The sequence below is a fragment of the Melopsittacus undulatus genome, chromosome 3, assembly GCF_012275295.1.
Source record: "Melopsittacus undulatus isolate bMelUnd1 chromosome 3, bMelUnd1.mat.Z, whole genome shotgun sequence".
Lineage (NCBI taxonomy): Eukaryota > Metazoa > Chordata > Aves > Psittaciformes > Psittaculidae > Melopsittacus > Melopsittacus undulatus.
In genome coordinates, this window is record NC_047529.1 from 43,466,250 (window position 1) to 43,486,857 (window position 20,608).

A 20,608-nucleotide genomic window follows, 5' to 3' on the forward strand; every position below is an offset into this window, starting at 1 on the left:
TACTGTATACCTTGAAATAAATATCTTTTTGAAGAGCTGACAGTTTCTAAGAGGTGGACTTGGTCAACTGAATATATTTCATTGTGTGCATTTTCTTTGTTAAATTACAGGGCCAGGAGGGAGGATGCCAGCATTTTCTGTTAGATTTCTCAGCTTCCCCATAACTTTGTCAGCTACTTACCTACTTTGCATTTGTGATAAACTGTTTTTTGCCTTTCCTCTGTGCCCTTTGTATCCCTACAAAATCAGCATTGTGTCTAATCAGTATTCTGGTTATGAATATTCTCAATATTCTGAACAATCTTTTGACCATGTTATGGAAACTCTGCATGTAATGACCACTTTCATATATGTTTTCCTATATGATATTTAATTGTAACACTAGAATTTTTATTTTTTAGGTAGTAGAATGGAGGCACAGGAAAAATGTATATGTGGAATCCTCCCAAAATCTCCCACTAAAGATCCCCCATCAGTTCTGCCGTTTAGTCACAAGACTGACCTTTCTGGCCACTGGTTTATTTTTATGCTTCCATTGTACTTGGCAGGGATGCTCTGGTATAGAAGCTGATTTTGAGGACCATTTTGATGAGTTTTTTGTATGACAGCTTTAGCTTCCTGTTTGAAAGTGGTTTTTTTTTTCACAAGAGTAGAGTGAATCAATTTGTCTCTTCATTTTACTCACTTCTTAAAACAGTTTTGGCAACTGTAAATGTTGCTTTAAATTCTTTTGTTAACAAGAGCACAGTAGGTTAGCGATCTAAACAAATACAGACATGCTCCAAAAAGTCAAACATATTGAAGTTCCAAATTAATAATACCCCAGTTTAATAGCATCCCAAGAAATTAAACTGTATCAAATTTAAGTGCTTATGGTCCTCTGAAATAATTTTCAAATTAAAACTTTCTAAGGACTGAAATACTAGGTGAGCATCCTGGGAAACTGCTAAAAATAGGGAAATATTTATGCAAAAGAACTAAAATACCTAACACCAAAATCTGGGCAGCCAAAACTTACAACACTTAGTATAAATGTGCCATCTGAAAATGTTAATTTCGGCAAATAACTAAGACTGTATACAAAGGATAGGTTGTTCTAAGGTATTTTATAACAATCAAGTTTTGACTCTTTTCTGTTTACTTCTAAATTAATTATAAATTAATACAGCTATTCAGTTACAAAAGCACGGAAAAAATCAAATAGCCTTTCTCTGTCTCCTTCCCCACTTAGATTATATAATGCAGTAATTTGTGCTACAAGTTGGAAATGCACTTTCTGGGGGAATCCTGTTTAGTCTTAACTGTATTTGCAAGGTTGTGGAAGTAACATCTTATACAACTCCCGTTCATCTGTAATTTAATATGCTTTGACTTTTGGGGGGCAAAGTGACAGTTCTTTGTTATGCGTAAAGAATAGTGCAATGTTAGTGTTAAGACAGTTGTGCATTCAAAGCACTACAGATGCCCTTTAGAATGTAGATATATTTGAAAAAGAGTAGAAAATAATGTTTTGGTTTCTGCAACTTTTAGGAAGTATCTTCAGGTGACACGTTCAGTTTGAAACTGAATATGGTTGTTGACAATACAGACTAAAGGAATAGATTGCTGTGACCTCAGTGTTAATCTTGAGAGATAGTATGGAGCTAAGGTATCTTTCCATTCATTGAGGAAGAATTGCTATGGCAGGCAGTGAATCAGCTTCCACAGTTGCAATTTTGATTTGTAAATGGATAATCACATTGCCCAACTAGTCAGTTAAAATTTATTCACAGATACCAGAGAATCAGCTTTACCAAGGTACCCACATTGCTTTGGATGAGCTGCTTTATGAAGCTGAGAGAATAACTGAGGAAAAAAAGTACTTGTTCTTTTTCTGTTTGAGCTGTCACATCTGGTCTTCTGCATCAATATGCTTGCTGCTATTTCCACCTTTGCTTCAATATGTTTTTTACAATAGTGTTTTAGTTTTCTTTCCCTTCCACAGAGATGCTTCTTGTAGTAGGAGACTCTTGTGGAGGATTTAGTGATCTCAGAGAACTGTTTATGACCAGCTTTTGTAGCATGGTACAATTTATGCAAATCAGAGAATGGGTTTATGTATGTTGCACCTTTTATACAAAGAAAGTATTTTTTTTGCAAGTTATGATAGTAAACTATACTTTTATTATTGTATATGAGTACCTTTGTTTAAGTATTTGGAGTATTACAGCCCTGTAGCTTATAAATACTAAGTGACAATATCCGAACTGTGGAACACTGAGTTAATCCTAGTGTATCTTTCTCATATTGCTTCATTAAGAGATTAAACTGATTAATTCTCTGTAGTGAAAAGCTGCTTTTTTTGATGCTGCAATAGCAGTTATTGTGTAGAGCAATTTACTCTGTTATTTTAAAACTACAAAATGAGAAGGAGCAAGAATCTGGTGCAATTCTTTGACTACCCCATCAGCTTTGTAGGTTAATGTTACTATTTATCTGGATACATATTTTCCTTAACCTAGCTAATTCCAGAGCGGTGGAATTTTTCATCAGGGATAAGTATGAAAAGAAGAAATACTACGATAAAAATGCAGTTAATGCCTTCAATGTAAGTAAACAGTTTCACCAAGAATTCCATCACTTTTGTTTTTTGAAAGCTACAGTAGACAAATGCAGAAAACATTACATGTTAAAATGTGTTCACAGTCAAAACCTTTTTGATTCAGTGCTGTTTTCTTTTGTGTCTCTTGAAAGGTATCCTTAGCTTCTGTAAGGTCAACATATTATCTGTTATATCTGTAACAGCAAATTGTTATGATCCAACAAATAGCTTGCTTCTGTTTTTTTTTTTATATAGTGTTTTTCGCTTTTGCTGATGAGTAGTTCTTTGACAGTATATTGCGAGTCCTTTCTGAGCATCTTTTCTATGTGACAGGGATAAGACAGGATTACTGTTTCTGGTGGCTTTGTCTTCCCTCATTCTCTCTAATACCTTGATGAGAAATCCTACAGTGTTTTGGGTTCCTTCTGAGGATCTTGGTGCTCTGCTGAATTCCAAACTGTTGCATGCAGTGAGATGCATTGAAATAGCAAACATGGGCAGTACAGCAAACCAGGTGTTTGTTTAATCATGTAGTTGTCTGTTCACTACTGTAAGTTCTTGTGTGCTTTGCTGACAAAGCAGTTTTGAGAATGCCCACATTTACTGAAGTTGTTCTTTGTACCCTTGTTTGGTTGTTTTTTTGGTTGGTTTTTTTTTTTTGGACATTGCTGTTTCTGGGCCATACAGTCTAGTTTTAGTATAAATAAATACAACTATATAAATAAAAATATATAAACATGCACTCCTCTATACCTACAGTATTTAATTATGACCTAACATGTAAGTTACTACTGCACCTTACTAGTCAGTGAACTTTGTCAGGGAAACCAGTGCTTGGGTATTTGTAAAGAGTGGGATTTATTCTGCCTTTCCCACCCAAGAAAATGAATCTTTGAATGATAGTTTCATTCTAGGAGGAAAAAAAAATCACCTGGAAACTAGAGAAGTGTATTTCATTAAACATTGTTGAAGTAGAGAGAAAATTGCTTCACTTGTAAAATACAACATAAAATACAGTTGTGGTTTGAATTGCACTGTCAGTTACCCTTCTTTACTTTTATCCTAAAGTAGTAAATAGGAAGAATTACTTAAAATGACACTTCTTTAAAAAGTTCAAAAGAGTCCCAAGATCCTTCTAAACTGAAAACCTAGGTGCCTAATCTAGTAGTCCGCTGCTGCCTTAATATCTTTGAGGGAGTAATCGGATTTTGCTTTATTGTATTGTAGACTAACATGAATTGCTTACCTGTCATAGCAGCCAAGATAGAATCCAGACAAGCTGAAGAGATGCATGTTACTGCTGAGTAGGAAACACCATTTAATTTCTTCCTACTTGGGCTTTTCATTCACTGACTGATGTAAATGGCATAATCTCTCCAAGATAGAAATAGAATCTGATTATGAAATAATTTAGCAATAGATAATTCATACATATTGACATTAATCTGCATTTCTTCAAGGCTACCAAACATGGTTTGAAGTAGACAATCTGAAATCGGTTTTGGCAAAATCCTAAAGGTACATGATACCAAATCAGTTGAGTTAGTGTAGTGCCTGAAGTCCTTAGTCTGTTGTATTGGGTTACCCTCCTTGGCTCTGGCCCCAGCCCAGCTCACATGTCTGGGAAGTGCTGTGACTGGTATTCAATGATCATCATTCACCTGGGACTAACAGGGAAGAGGAAGAAATGGAGAAGCTGGGCCTCCATTCTGCACACCTGTTATGCTGCTTTTCTGCTCCTGAATACTGTTGAGAGGGAGGAGGGGAAGTTACTCTACACTCGTGTTTGTTTTACTGTGGTTAGATTTTTTTTTGTGGGTTTGTTTTGTTTGGTACTAGGAAAAATTCGCTATCAGTTAGGCCTAATTTTTTATCATGATCATAGGCTTTAGCCTTGAGAAAAAAATCTTATGGAATGTAGGAGAAATGGTAACCCCAGCTAGACTAACTACAGTGCTCTCGTAGTTTGCCTAAAGTTGGGAGATGTAGGTTGGGAATTTATCAAAGTGATCATGCTATGCCTGTCCCTTTGTATCTCAGATGTACTTCAACTTGTACTTGAGGTGAAACAAAAAGCAGGAGCTTCAATTCAGAATAAGTTGGGGGAGAAGCCTGGGAAAAAATATCAACAGAAATTATGTAGTCATTATTTTTTGCTAACAGTAATACAGTTAAAATCAATCTGGTATTTTAAGAAATACAGATGTTAATGTGGATGGATTTTATGTGTGCCTTCTTAAAATACTTTTTAAGATCTTTCTTGGAACAGAAATCTTTTTGTAATCATAGGAAGATTTTTTTTAAGTGTTACATATTCACCGCTTCATAATCTTCTAAAACAAGAAGAAAAAGGTTTAGAAAAATGTCTAACAACACATTTTAAGAAACATTTCATTTGCAGAGTAATGGAATATTGCCATCTATTTTTTTTTCCATTTAGCTGTTTTTAAAGTAGCAGTTTTATTCTGCTCAATGTGAAGAGAATTTTGAATAAATTAGCTGACACAGGGAGACAAACTGATGTGTTTGTACCCTGTGAAAGTACCTTCAGACATATCAGCTCTTTTAAAAACTTAAGAGTTGAAATTATCTGTAAATTATTAGAGTTGTAGGGTTGTGATATTACGACTAAAACTGTGAAGATAACTGTATGGTATTTCTGATATTTACATCAAAGTGTATTCAGTTTAAGCAGTGTAACCCATGAGAGAGTTAAAAGTAGCATTTCTCAAGCCCCACTGCCTATCATAATTCTCTCCCAGTGTTAACAAATCACACTGGTATAAAAAATCAGCACCCTCTTTTTCAGGAAGTAGTTCATAGTCCTACTGTGGTGAGACTGTGCTTATTGAGACTTCTGAAGACCAACTGCTTAAGAAACCTGTTTCTTGATCTGTCCAGCTGCTTTCCTGTTTTGCTCTGGTATGATGTAATTTTGAAACATGCAGGACTTCATGGTTTGTTTATGCTATTTGTGTATGCTTCAATTTAAAACGAGTAATACAAGCAAAAATACTTGAAGCTGACAGGATGTTACTTGGGAATTTGTTCTGTGAATAACACATGGTTTTGGGTTTTTTTTTGTTTGGGTTTTTTTTTTTAGTTCTCTTTGAATAAACAATTTAAGAGCAGCAGTAGGTGTCAGCAGGTCAGCTTATTGTAAATATCCTCAGCATTATACTGTTGTCCTAGAATTAATTTTCTGCCAAACCTCCTTCTCAATTTCTAGACATACATAAGATGTGAATGATGCAAAGTACAGTACAGAATCCAATAAAACAAACTCCACATAATAGTGTAACAATTAGGGCATCTTTATAAATGGCATATCTATGATACAGTAACATGAGTAATTTACTGTGCAATATGTTATGCTGTTTGACTTGATTTATCCCTGCAAGTTTGTACAATGCAACTGAGACCTTGCATCACTTCTGTAGTTAAGTACACAGTTACTATAGGTCAACTGGTGTGAGATCATTTTCTATGTTAAAACTCCTCTTCAGGCGGGTGCTGACATGAAACTGCTGAGGAATATCATTGCACTTCAGACCTGCACCTGATTATCGCTTTCAAGCATAGGCAGATCCTTTTATATTCATCGTAGGGTTTTTATACACAAGAATCCTAGAACTGAAGGGTAAAGCATGCAAAGCAGTTTGTCCTCTAACAGTCTTAGTTAAGTAATCTTTTGTTTGCTTTGGGCTCTCATTAAACCCTTTATTTTCCTTTAGTTCACTGTTTCCTGGAGCAGGCTTAGAAGAGCACAGCTTGCGATTAGACAGATATCTTTCCCTAAGAATTTCAACTTGTGTATTTAATAAATGACTTGAAGGACTTTTTCAGAATTATTGCAGTAAATATAAATGGAGCAAATGTAAGGCTTGTCGGAGAGGCACTTTGGGATGTTTATTTTTATGAAAATAATGTCTAAATAGACTGTTTGTCCTGACTGATCTGTGTATTGAGTCCCAAATACTTGTAATCAAAGCTATGCAACTGATAAGGTGGAGGCACAGTTGTTAATGAGGCTCATGATCTTAGATGCATTGGCAAAGAGAAACAGCAGATGTTGCTTGTTGTTGGTTTTGGAGTTAGTAAGAATCTCCCAAAACTACTGCTTAGAGGAAGCAAGCATTGAAAGAGAAGATCACACAGTTTTCCAATAAGCTAAGGGGTAATGTGTATTTTGATAGAACCTGTCTAAAATACGCTGTTGAGTAGCAAGCAGCTGTTAGGGTGATTTTTTTGAGGCACAGGACTGTAATTAAGGGGTTTCTGGTACCCAATCCAAATTGTTTGACTGTATCTACACACTGCTAATTTAAATGTCCTAAAGTTGTGCACAGTTTCAGGAAGTCAACTTTGAAGCAATCACATTTTCCAGATTTTTAAAAAAGATTTGGCTTCTCCTCTTTGACTTAAAATAACTGTAAAAAGACAATCTTAAACTGTTTTTGTATCTAATACAATGACCCTTTCACCATACAAGTGTTGAGTGTGGGTAAAGATTAACTATATAGGTATTATCACACACAATCTCTGCAGCCTTTAATAAAAACAAATATATAGGAGAAGAAAGAGCACTGCTTCTCAGAATGCATATGGAAAATACTTTATTCAGAGTGACTCAACTTAAGCAGATTCCAGAAACCTTAGTTTCCAAAATTATGAACTGGCACAGTCTATTTTACTACATGAAGTAGGAATATATTATCACATTTTGACAATGTTTAGAGAATAGTAAACAAGGTTTCTATATTTAAGGAAATGTGTGAATTATGTATGGAGCAGAAGATTCATATAACTCTTAAGTTGACTGAAGGAAAAGAATAATGGGTCTACATTTTCCATGCTTTCTTAAGACATTGTGTATAATGCAAGTATGAACTTAGGCAACTGGATAAAATGTGATGTAAATTTAGAGATGGTACATTTTCCAGAAAATTAAAGGAGAGTAAATCCATAATACATTTGCCACACTTGGGCCCCTTAAGATGGATAAATTGTGGGGTATGATAAGGTACATGAGCAGTAAGTTTGTAGTAGTTAGTGTTCAGAAGCATTCAGTCATTGGCTTGGAAAGAGGTTACCAGATACCCCTCGCAATACTGCAGGAGCCATGGTGGGTTTTTCAGTCATCTATGAAGAGTTTGTGAATCAAATTCTATGAAGTATTTTTTAAATATGCTAATGAAGTGTTGTGATAGGTATCAATAAGCATCAGTTGTGACTTGAAGGCAGGAATAGTGAAAGTGGGATAAATTATTTTGCAAGATCATGCTGTTAGAATGAGTTGAATTATAGGATCACAGAAGAGTTCAGGGTGCTGAAAGAAAGCCTTGGAGATCATCCAGTTCTCCCAGCTCAAAGTGGGGTCAACTAGAGGTTTGCTTAGAGCTGTGTCCAGTTGGGTTTTGAGTGTTTCCAGGGATGGAGACTCCACAGCCTCCCTGGGTAACCTGTTCCAGTTATCAGTGACCCCCATGGTAAAAATAGAGTTATTCTTATATTTCACTGGAATTTCCTGTATTTCTATTTGTGTTCAGTGCTGCTTGGTCCTGTTTGTGGATACCACAGGCAGCAGTGTGTCTCAGTCTTTGCTCCCTGCCACCAGATATTTATACACATCAATAAGACTTCTTGTCTCCCCATCCTTAGCTTTCTCTTCTGCAGGCTAAACAGTCTCAGCTCACTGAGTCTTTTACTGTCTGAAAGGTGTTCCAGTCCTTTAAATATCTTAGTGTCCCTTTGCTAGACTTGCTCCAGTCTGTCCAAGTCTTTCTTGTACTTGTGAGCCCAGAACCAGCCACATTTCTAGCTCATACTCGGCTCCACCAGGACCTCCAGATCCTCTTCTGGACATTTGCTTTCCAGCCAGTTGATGCCAGCCTATATGGATGCATGGGGTTATTCCTCCCCAGGTGCAGGACTTGCCACTTCCCTTTGAACTTCCTGTGGTTCCTGTTGGCCCATCCTGCCAACAGAGCTCTGAATGGCATCACACTGATCTAGTGTGTCAACCATTCCTTATTTTGTGTTTTCTGCAAACTTGATGATGATGTTCTTTGTCTCAGTTGTGGGTCATTAATGAAGTTCAGTAGTGTTTGCTCCAGTATCAGTGCCTGAGTATACCACTAGTGACTGCCCCTGAGCGGGACTTTGTTCAGCAGTAGTTAAATGGATGAGTTAGAGAAGCCTGGGTGTGGATTTTCAGTATTTAGGCTGCATTCCCATGTGCAGGAGCTTGCTTTCCTCACTTCCATAAGCTCGATCATTTGAGTAGTTCACACTGCCTAGCTACAATTTACTATGTCTAAGTAAACAGAACTTCTGCCAAAGCTGAAATCTGTAGTGACTGCATTTGCCAGTTTAGTATGGGTCTTGAAAATGTAAATGATCCTGCTTGCAGGAGGGCAAACCATTTAGGAGAAAAAAAGGTGTTGTGCTTAAGTGTTGGGAAGCTCTCACTAAAGACAGTTTTCCTTGGAACAGATACAGAAAACATTGGTTAAGGTGGACAGGGGGAATGGAGGGCTTTCCAGTAAGAGATTAAAAGCATCTTTTTTGTTTATCCTGTGTCAGCCTTTAATTAAACCATGGTATTTCAAGAGGTAGTTATTTAAAGGAGAAGCTAAATCATCTAAATAATAAATCTAATGTGGGTAAGGAAAGGTATGGGTGCTTTTGGTTAGAATTAGAAAAATGTTGCACTCGAGTCTAATACTGTTCAGTAGATCTGTATTTCCTAGAACAGCAAGTAATTGCATCTCTGTGTGATGTAAATTTTATGAATGTCTGTAATTCTGCACACATTCAGGACTGCAGCTACATTGTGTACAGATGTTGCTGTATTCCTGTCACAAGATATGGGCACTCTGAAGGGATGGAGGATTGGTGAGCATTTGCAGAATATTGACACAAGAGCAGTACTGGCTTCTTTAAAAAGCCATCTACTGCTGTGTTCTGTGAAATGAGGGACACTCACCTTTTATTTGTGGTGCACATTGGTTACAGCAGTGAATAGAAGAGATCTTTTAGTAGCTTTAAGAAAAGCCTTGCTAGTTAGCCTAAATAATTTCCACAGAAATTCATAGACAAGTGTTATTAATAGTACATTAGTATTCTTATACTTCTTTCAGTATTTATTTTGAGAATAGGCCTTTTTAAAAAATGGCAATCTGTTGGTTGTGTTTATATTATATGCAGCTAATAGTCTGTAATTGCTGCTGCTTTAAAATAAAATATTAATTTTAGTGTTGTTAACATTTGTTGGAAATGTACAGTAATAAAGTCAAAAGTCTACTGAAATAAGAAAAGCATATGTAGTAGCTGAACTTAAAGCCTGTCAAATTAGTGCAGAGTACTCCTCTTCATTTGGGTTATTTCCCTGTATATTGTGTGCACATAAAATGGCCACTCGAGGGCACCTTTGTATTTGGTTCAGCTGCTAATTTCCTGAACATATTGAGGTGGTTTGATAACTCATCTTTTAATCTCTTCAATCTTCTGAGTGATAGGACCCTAATTTCATATTTAAATTGAAGCTTAGTATAGCTTTCTAAAGCTTTAACTTGAATCCTTTTTAATAAAAGGCTAAATTACAGTATGCAGTGCATCAAGAACAGGACTTTTTATAAAACTAAAAGTTGGTGGGAACTTTATTTAGTACATTGACCTTAATAGCCAGCAGTGTTTCTGTGACTGATATCTACCAACTGAAGTAAAATCATTGAGATTTTGTATGTTACATTCTCTGATAGCTTCATTTAATGCTTTCTTTAAGCTTAGTTTTTTTCTCACTTGAAACAGTAGTCTAGTCTGATGCACAGCCTACATCAATCATTGGGCCAGTACTGGTTGTATTGATGCTTGTATGTGAACTATTACCATAGTGTGTGTTTGGTTAGTTCTACTACTAAGTGATAACTTAAATACTACAGAAGTTTTTAATGGAGGAAATGGGGACAGGTGACACACTGCCAGGCAAGAGGGGCAGGTAACTGTAATACCGGGAACCTGCAGATTCTTTCTTTGCCTGTCTCATGTTTTCTAGGAACCAGTCTCTCACAGAGACAGGTGAAAATGAAATCACAGTCCTAGTGTGCTTGTATGTATTTTCTTGCTCAGCACTGAATGCATGTGATACTTTAAAGACAGTATTGACTTTCATTATGCAAAATGTTTGGGAATTTTTTACTTTATTTGCTTTCTAAAAAGAAGTCCTAAAGCACAAAAAATGGAAAAGAGATTGCTAAAAATTAAATCACTACAAGTCTTTTGTTCTGTAATGCAGTTGAAATATTGTGAACATATGAGTATAAATGTGGAAACTTAAGAAACAGCTCCTTGCCTTCATTCCCTCCTTTAGGGAGTTCTGAATTTGTTTAATCAAAAGATCCAACTACTTTTAAGTTGAAAACTAAACTTCAGATGTTGGTTGACAGTTTGCAGTGTGTTTTTAATGCACGCAACCATGTCAAATTTATTCTTTTTCTAGCAGCATGTATGGTTGGTTGCAGGGGTTGCCATTGGTTTTGTCTGGTACTTTAAAGTGCCAATAATCAAGGACATCTTAACAGCTTTCCAGAGTGTAGTGTTAATATATATTATCAGAGTCTATTAGTGTGTGCTTCTTTACTTGAAGTCTGGAAGATGGCTGATAATTACTTTTCAGATTTTATTGTGTTATACATGTGGCCAAAAGTGCAGGAGGTTTTGGTCACTTGTCTTTAGTGGCTTTGATGACAAATCTTACTCTTAATACTTTCTCGCTGGAATATCTTTTGCCATTGGATCTAAATTAACAACGATATTTTCTACCTTTCCTGCCTTCTGCAATTCAGACTTCATAATTGGTTCAGTTTTGGCCAGTTTTTCTAGAAACTGATCCTTTAGCTTTTTTCCTCTTTGTTTTCACTGGAATATAATAATTGGATTAAAATGAACAAATTAGAAAAGCGGTAACAGCAATTATTGCTGTGAAATAGTGTATTTTTGCAAGCCAGATTCCTCCACACATACAATAAAGAGGGGTTGTCTGCTTCTAAATGACAGTATTTTCAGATACTTGGTCTTGGATCCAAGGATGGAATAATCTTCCTTTACTGATGCTTCTGATCAAGTTTATAAAAACAAATCACCCTTAATAAAGGCTTATGAATACTAAATAGAAGCCTGTATATTAGTTTGATGTGGGATTACATTGTGCCGCTTTTCAGTGATCTCAGTCTCCTTAAAAACAATTTTTAAATTATTATTAAAACCTTGCTTGGCAGTCCTGAATGATAAGGGCTCTGCTATAAATATTTAAAGTGCATTTGTGGCTTTCAACTAATTAAAGGCAGTTTCCCCAGGACTGAGTGCAGCACTTACTCTAGGACAGTTGGATGCATATACCTGTCATGGGTGAGTGGTTTGGTACGTGGATTACCTCAGCACTCCCACTGCTGACCACGAATGCAGAAAGAGGTCAGTAAGCAGATGCTTTCTCATTTGCCATTTGTTGGCAAGCTAATGAATCTCTTTTGACTACAGGCAGAAAAGGTTCTCTGAGCCAATTTATCACTGCAGCAGTTTTAAGAATAAAGATTTACTGGAAATAAAAGCCAGCAGCACACAAGTTCTTGTCAACCACTGTTCCTTTTTGGTGTTTCATCTAACATGAAACATCCCCCATAGCTAATGGTATGTCTGCAGTGCAAACGGGATGTGGAAGGCATTAATGCAGGCTTTGAGTGGTCTAACCTCGGTTGTGGCAATGAAGTCAACAGAATAGCCTAGAGGTTGTTTAGGGTTGACTTATGTTAGTGAGGGGTTTGCTACACAGTACATCTATAAAGTGTGCTGCAGTTTGGAGATATGAACATATCGCAACCTTTCAAAGTAAGAATTTGGTGACAGTACAAGGGCAAACTAAATCTCTGAAGCGCTATTGACAGAAGAATATCAAGCAGGTTTGCTAAAATACGGTGTTAAAATTTATAGACGAATGTTTTGAAATCTCCTGAAAACCAAGCATTTGATGAATAAAGTATTGGTTTCTCTGTGGTTGAAGAAGTTATTAGCACCCATAATAATGACTTTCATATTAGTGAAAATTCAGTCTTCTAATTGAAAAAAAAAAACCTCAGGCTAATAAAGAATACCCTTACATTGCAATGTTCTTACAGATTTTAATTTTATTTGGTGCTAGTTTTGATATATTGACATGACACGGTATGACACCTGAGCACAGATGAGAATACCTGGCACTGAAGGGACTCTATTGTAGCTGAAGAGCACTGCCTCTCACTAAGGTTCCTGCACTCAGCATGGAGCATGCTGGATTGCTCTGAAGTCAGGAGGCAGCTGGTTCAGTGCCTGCTGGGAACCTGAACAAGGTTAACAGCTCAGCATCAGTTTGTCCTAATGGCAAGTGTTTTTCTAGGCTTCCCTGGTACCCTGACCTGCTCTTGATACTCTTGACTACTTAACCACTCACTGCATTACACCAGCCTCTGTTTTAATCCTGTTTTCATAGAATCATCTAGGTTGGAAAAGACCTTCAAGATAAATCCGACTGTTAACCTAACACTGCCACCATTAAATCATGTATGTAAGGGTCACATCTATAGGTATTTTAAATACCCGCAGGGATGGTGACTCCACCACTTCCTTGGGCAGCCTGTTCCAATGACTGACAACACTTTGGGTGAAGAAATTTTTCCTGCTATCCAATCTAAACCTCCCCTGGTGCAACTTGAGGACATTTCCTTTTGTCCTGTCTCCTGTTATTTGGGAGAAGAGACTGAGACCCACCTCACTACAACCTCCTTTCAGGTAGTTGTAGAGAGTGATAAGGTCTCTCTTCCCTGACCTCCTGAACAACCCCAGTTCCCTCAGCTGCTCTTCCTAAGACACTTGTGCTTCAGTCCCTTCACCAGCTTCATTGCCCTTCTCTGTACACACTCCAGCATCACAGTGTCTGTTTTGTAGTGGGAGGCCCAAAATTGAACACTGGATTGGAGGTGCAGTCTCATCAGTGCTGAGTACAGGGGGATGACCACTGCCCTGGCCCTGCTGGCCAATTGCGGATACAGGTCAGGATGCTGTTGGCCTTCTTGGCCACAAGACAACTTAGGCTCAGTGGCCATCGACCAACACTCACTGGTCCTTTTCCTCTGAGCAGCTTTCCAGTCACTCTTCCCCAAGCCTGTAGTGTTGCATGGGGCTGTTGTGGCCCAAATGTAGGACCCTGCACTTTGGTTTGTTGAACCTCATACCAGTGGCCACAGCCCTTCAGATTCAGCCTGTCCAAATCCTTCTGCAGAGCCTCCCTATCCACCAGGAGATCAATACTCCCACCCCATTTGGTGTGACCTGCAGACTTACTGAGGGTGCACTTGATCCCCTCATCCAGATCTCCTATAAAGATACTGAACAAGACTGGCTGCAGTACTGAGCCCTGGGGAGCACCTCTTGTTACTGGCTGCCAGCAGGATTTGACTCCATTCACAGCTCTTCAGGTTGATCAAGCCAGCCAGTTTTTTACCCAGTGAATAGTACACCCATCCAAGCCATGTGCAGCCAATTTCTCCAGGAGAATGCTGTGGGAAATGGTGTCAAGGGCTTTAATAAAGTCCAGCTAGACAACAACATCTACGTTTAGTTTTATCTAGCTGCACCTTTTGATTTGATTGGATTTTTTTCATTCGTGTTTCCTTATCTGGTGCAGCATGGAAGGTAACAAATTTAACATGATGCAGTGGTGATAAAGCTGTTTAGCAACCCAAACTCATGCTGTTGCTTTCCTTGTATAAACTTAATCAGTTCTTTATACATTGTAATGTGTCTTCTCTTACAGATTATCTTCAGTAATGGGCCTTTACACTCTTAGTTGAATATTTGCATGTGCGAAGCGTGCTTTCAAGTGCTGCTTTTTAGCCTGAAGTGAATGTAGTGCTGCTGTTTGTCTTTAAACATTATGCTTGGGCATTTCTCAACTTGTACATCCTGTTCTCTATCCCAGGTTACATGGCATCTGCTTTTTATTCTGTCTCCTGCTTGAAGCCTGCATGACACTTCTCCATAGATTCTGTGGTTCTATGATTCCATTGCTTGATTGGCAAAATTATAATAATTATTTTTAGGCCTTTATAGGATTAATTTATCATAGGTTAGCTAATCCCTTAATTTATGAAACTGATAGTCAGATTGAGAACTATTATGTGAGGATGAAACTGTGATACAAACATCTATAGTACTGATATCTCCCCAACCCCCAAATGAAATTTTGCTTACCTGGTTCTGTGTGGTGAGTAGCTGTCACCTGCTGTTCACCTGTGAGAGGTATCAAGCTTGAATTTTCTTAAAATCTGAAACATACAAAAGAATATAAACCTCAAACAAAAAATTCACTCTAGAAACTTGAAAGTAAACCTAAGATGTTCCATTATGAGAATTTCACACATTTGCAGTTAATTGGAGTCTTAGTAAGGGACATGGTGGTAGAGCTCATAGTTTTAATATATGTAGTTACCTGATCATTTTTCTGATACCTTTATTTGGTTACAGTGTGGTGTAATTGGAATAAACAGGATCTCTGTGTTCCTATAGCAACAGGATGCTACAGTTCAAGAAACTGCTTCATTGCAGCATAACTCTGCTAATAACCTGAGGATTTTGAAACAGTAAATTTAAAAATGAGGATTCTGTTTCATATTTCTGCAGGTGAAATTCAGTTTAAAATTTAAGCTTTATAAATATCTTTCCTGAAGCCTTCCACCACCTTCCAGTATAGGCATAGTTTCAGTGTTTATAAAAAATATTGAATATATATATTCTATTAATATTCCACCTATTTAAGCTGTGGTACTAGTAGGATTTTCTATAAGAAATATGGGGTATTTAGACATGAGGTAAGGATTTTTTTTCTGCTTTCAGTTTTTCCTTTCAATGCAAGCTGTTTTTTTTTTCTTTAAGTAAAAGCAGGCCATGTAAATTGGTTATTTTTATCCAACATAATTACCTGCTCCATAATAGCTTAATTTATTTTCAAGTTTTCTTTGTGGATAGTAGAGGTGATACAAGACAGTGTAGAAGTGTTACCTTTTATAGCTCTGAAGATCTTCTACATGTTTGGTAAATGGGATTCAGTTGCTTTTTTGTAGTAAGGGCAATAGAAAATACAATGTTTCCATTGAAGTGATCAATTATGCATAAGGAAAAAGGATATGAAGTTGTATGAAAATGCATTTGGAGAAATCAGATTTTCTTGAGCAAACTGCATCTGTTGCATATGTGGGATACGTTTTAGATAATTCTGGAAGTCTAGTGATGCTAATAGCAGTTTTACATATTGATTTCCAGAAAAGAATTATCACCTATCTGGAAGATCTGGCATCCTCTTGTTAGGATGCAGCTTTGTATTAACCCTAAGCTCTTTACTCATTTGAAATCCTCTTAGAGAAGAGTTAATTAGAACTTTGATTAATGTATAACTCTTAGAGTTATTTTGTATTCATCTTAATAAAAATACTCGTACAGTGAACAATAGCAAAGATACTGTCTTCTCTCTCCCTCCTCTGGGACAGTGTGCCTTCATGCTTCAGGACATTAATATTTCAATAGTCGCACTGGATAAAACTGAACAATGGATGAAACCTAATTATTTTTCTTAGGCCTGTGATATGATCTTATTCAGGCTCATTTTCTTACATTCTATTCTAGTGAATTTCATTATAAGTCAGTCATTCCTATCTGACAGATTTGCTTTAAAGATTGTACTGATAAAATTTAAAAAAAAAGAAAAAGGACCAAAAAAGGAAATACTTTGTCTCCTCTTTGTTTCTTCTGTGTTTTGTTCCCCCTCACCCCAAAATTAGTGGGGGAAAAAAATAAAAAGAAAATCCTGTCTCAGCTGATCCTGCTCCCTTCCTGCCTGTTCTTGCTTGTTTTCTCTCTCATTTCTTTCCTCTGTTTCATACAGATATCCTCTTCTGATGCTGCTCAGCCTTTGGCATCCTCTCCTTCTCTGCAAGCTGCTGCTGAGAAGAGCAAAGCAGAGGTATATTGTTTCAGGTGTAACTCTTGTCAGGTTACTGCTTTGCACAAATGTTTTCTGTAGAGTAATTTCAATGAGCTAAGTAGAGAATATAAACTGCTGATAATACTTTAGTCACATAAATACTTCTCTCCTTGCTTCCTGCACTAGATAAATGAAAAGGGCCAATACGGTGGGACGAAGTACACACATGATTGTTACCTCTTTGTTTCTGTATGTTAAACTTCTGGTTCTGCTCTGGTTTCGTGTCACAAAACTGAAACCACCATTTCATTCCCAGCTAATGGACATGAGTGGCATTGTCCTGTATCCTCAGCAATAATTTTTGTTTATTTTCATTACTTGCTTGTTTCAGAATCTAAATTAGCAATACTCTTCCAGTCATTTAGTTCAGTCTCCTTAGAGATAAATATATAATTAATTTGGCAACACTCCTGTTAACTCATAGTAGTCTTAATATCCCTTGTAGCTGGGATATATGTGTATGTGCTGACGTTACATTTACTGTTTAGACGGGTCTTTGAAAAACTTTAGTAGATGAGGCATCACTTGTATGAACTTTCAGTAAATGTCATAATTTGCAACAATACCGAAATATGTTTTTTTAGAATGTGAATGCTAGGCTCTTTTGGATACTTCAGTCTATATGATGATTGGATACAGTATATGAACTTATGATCTAAAGATAACTCATGTTTTTTCTTCTAAATACATAAATTCTGGACAGATGTTATAAATTATTTTAGTTCAGCTATATTTAAACATTAGTTAAAATTCAAATCACAGCATTATGGACTAGTCCATGTGCCTTTGTGAATTTAATGTGTTTTTCAAGTTGTACTAGGAATAGCAGCAGCCACTTAGAACAAAACTTGCCTTTTCTTTCTTGCCCGCCTATCTTGATGAATTCAAATTTGAAAGTTCCTCTGTGTAACCAGTATGCCATGTTGTTAGAAATGAATCCAGGGTGGGAGGGGAAAACCTAATGAATAATTTTTGCTTAGAAATTTAGACCAGTATAAAGCCAATTTCATTTCATTGTCTTCATCGTGCTTTTTGACTCCTTGTGCAAGTAAAGAAACACTTGAGTTAAAGTTCTGACATGAATACAGCATCTGGGAAATGTTTTCAATTAGTTTGAATTCATTTTTATCTAATGGAGCTGAAGCAGAAAGCTTGTGTATTGAAATTGTGAAGTGTGAAGATGAAGGACTTAGGCATTTTCAAGTCCACAATGAAATTGAAGTGAATGAAAATTAAAGTCACTGGGAATCAAGAGAGCTCCTGTAGGCTTTGTTCAGTGTGGAGGCAGAGACACTGGTGAACAGTTTAAGTCTTTATATACTCACTGTGAATGAGGAACTGAAGATCTCTTTATAATTGTATCTGACTGTGGACATTCAGTATTTGTGAATGCACTGTTATTGAGTACTAGCAAAATCTTTTTTTTTTTTTTTCCCCAGAAGGAAAAAGAAAAAAAGAAAGAAGAAAAAAAGAGAGAGAGAGAATCTGAAAAACCATCAAAGCAATTAGCAGTTGAAAAGGTAAGAATAGTTCATTTTGTCCAGTTACTTAAAAATAAGCACAGTATTAGACATGTAAAAAGCTTTGTAATAAGTGTGTTTGTGTATATGTGTGTGTTTATATGAGTGTATATGAATAATAATCAGAATAATCCACGTGAATGGTTAATTGTGCTGTTGCTTGAGTCCAGATGTAGGTTGACCATACAATGAGGAATATGTTTTGGGGAAGAGGGATCCAAGTTAAGCTTTGTTAAGATTGAAGCTCAGATTAAAAACCTAATTAAGGTTTTTAAGATGTACTGTTGCAATTCTTGCACAGAAAATTTTCAATTTTAGTGCTCTATGATCACCTAATTCTGTCTTTCATAAATGATCCATTTTAAACATGAGTGCATAATTTGCAGAATTTCATTAATGACTCTGAAAATACAAAACTAGATCATGTCATAAAACATGACATGTAAACGAGTTAAGGTACTTCTGTGTGCAGCTGTAGTAAGGCATACTGAGTAACCTTAGCAATATAGGTACAATTAAAATTTCCTGTACAGCTCTGTAAAAAGTTAAACAAAAATTGAATGGGTAATTTAAGTATTAAGTACAATAATTTCTTCTAAAACAGATGTCCTCTCTCAGATGATGTGAATCCATTAGTATGTTTTGATCTTCAGTGCAGTCCACAGAATGCATTGGAGTCTCCATCTGTCAGTTTATTCCCAGTAGTGCTAGGTTACAATTATGAAAAATGTTATGTATTCATGCATAATGATTGCTGACTTATTTCTAGTTCAGCTTTCAAATAGAAGTTTTTTTATATTGCATAATAAAACAAGATACAAAAATATGTGCACACCTGGAACAGAAAAAAGTCCCTACCCAAGACCAATATATTTTTTTGTGAAACTAGAAAATCAGATTAGCACTTCTGAATTAAGTTAGTGCAGAAGCAAACTTTGTTGGGACAATTTGTATAGCTTCACTGAGCTACTGGAAAAGGATATCCTCATTCACCTTGTAGGAGGTTAAAGCATATTTATGGATGACAAAAATATTACAATTGTTCATTATTGGAGTTTTACAAGGGCATCCAGCCAAATTAAATGCTTTATTCTAGTCCTTAGAAAAATATACTTTAGTTATGAAGGCTGAAAACATTGCTTTGGTTTGGAAATCTTAACTTTATAAAGCCAAAAGGTCTAGTTTTGGTCTGGGGAAGAGAGGGTTTCCCTTTGTGAGGGCACCTGAACCTTGTCCCGTGCCTGGGAATACTTGGTTAGGTGAAGAGAAAACATGATAGTGCATAGTTACAGCTGAGGCACTGTGCTAATACTTGAAATAAAAACCAATTAAAACGCCACTGATTAGATTTACATTAATTTATCATTAGATTACCAGTTACTGATTAAGCAAGTAAAAACAAATATTTTGATTTTAAATGCTTGCACTACAATATGTGGAATTTGGTAAATGTATCTGCATTAGATAATAGTGCTATTGTAACAGATGCAAGATGTTTGAAATACTGCAATGTACTTTATTTCCTTATTGTATCAGCACTGATTGCTCAGATGATACTCATCTGGGGATCATCCTTTTAATTTAAAAGATTCTTTAAGCTCAAGCTTTTTGAGACATTTAAAGATGTTTCACAATTAACTATTTTTAGATGCAGCCTGTAAACTTGACATATTTTAAAATCACAGTCACGTTCTAGAATCCAAAAGGAGAGCTCTATGGGATGCTTGTGCCTCCATTGGAAAGTACTGGTGAGATAAGAGAACCAAAAGGTTTTATTTCCATGTGTGGAATTGCTGCTTTTGTGGTCTGATTCTGCTTCAGGGAGCTGATAAACATTAATATTCTTCTTAGCTTGACTAAGATACACTTCCCATCTGGTTATAGACTGTCTATGGGATACTTTAAATATTTCACGTTGATGTACTCAAGGCCAGGTTGAATGGAGCTTTGAGCAACCTGGTCTAGTGGAAGTTGTCCCTGCCCGTGCCAGGGGGGTGGAGCTAGATAACCTTTAAGGTCCCTTCCAACCCAAATCATTCTGGGATTATAATCTGTGAATCAGTAGGGGAATGCTGGCATCTCGACCATAGTATAATGTTTTCAGCAACCACATCGCTCACCCCATCCACCTTGTACCTGTTTTCCATTGAAAGGAAGCACAGAAGAAAAGGAGGTGAGATGCAGCTTGGTCATTTGGGCTGAGGGATTATGGCCAGTGTGTGAACTGGGGAGATTGTTTGTCCCAAGGATAAAGAATTGCTGCAAAGAGTGGACTGAGGAAGTGTTTGCAAACAATCAGTCTAAGGAATAATAACACTTCATTTCGTAAGGGCCCTTTACTAATCTACACTTGACTGCACTTTTTAGAACAGAGAACTTGGACTGAGCTGTATGAATGACTCCTTGAATTTCAGAGCAACTAGGGCAATTCCGGTCTTT

The 20,608-nt window shown here is 36.7% G+C and overlaps 1 protein-coding gene across 2 annotated transcripts in view; it reads left to right on the forward strand.

Moving 5' to 3' along the window:
- Window positions 1–20,608, forward strand: part of SMAP1 (small ArfGAP 1) — a 79,467-nt gene that overhangs the window by 26,089 nt on the left and 32,770 nt on the right. The window contains exons 4-6 of one of the 2 annotated variants that reach the window (XM_005153169.3): window positions 2,512–2,587; window positions 16,551–16,628; window positions 18,089–18,169. In XM_005153169.3, the coding sequence (XP_005153226.1) occupies window positions 2,512–2,587; window positions 16,551–16,628; window positions 18,089–18,169 (235 nt within the window). The remainder of the gene's footprint in view (window positions 1–2,511; window positions 2,588–16,550; window positions 16,629–18,088; window positions 18,170–20,608) is intronic. The other variant, XM_005153170.3, reaches the window with a different exon arrangement.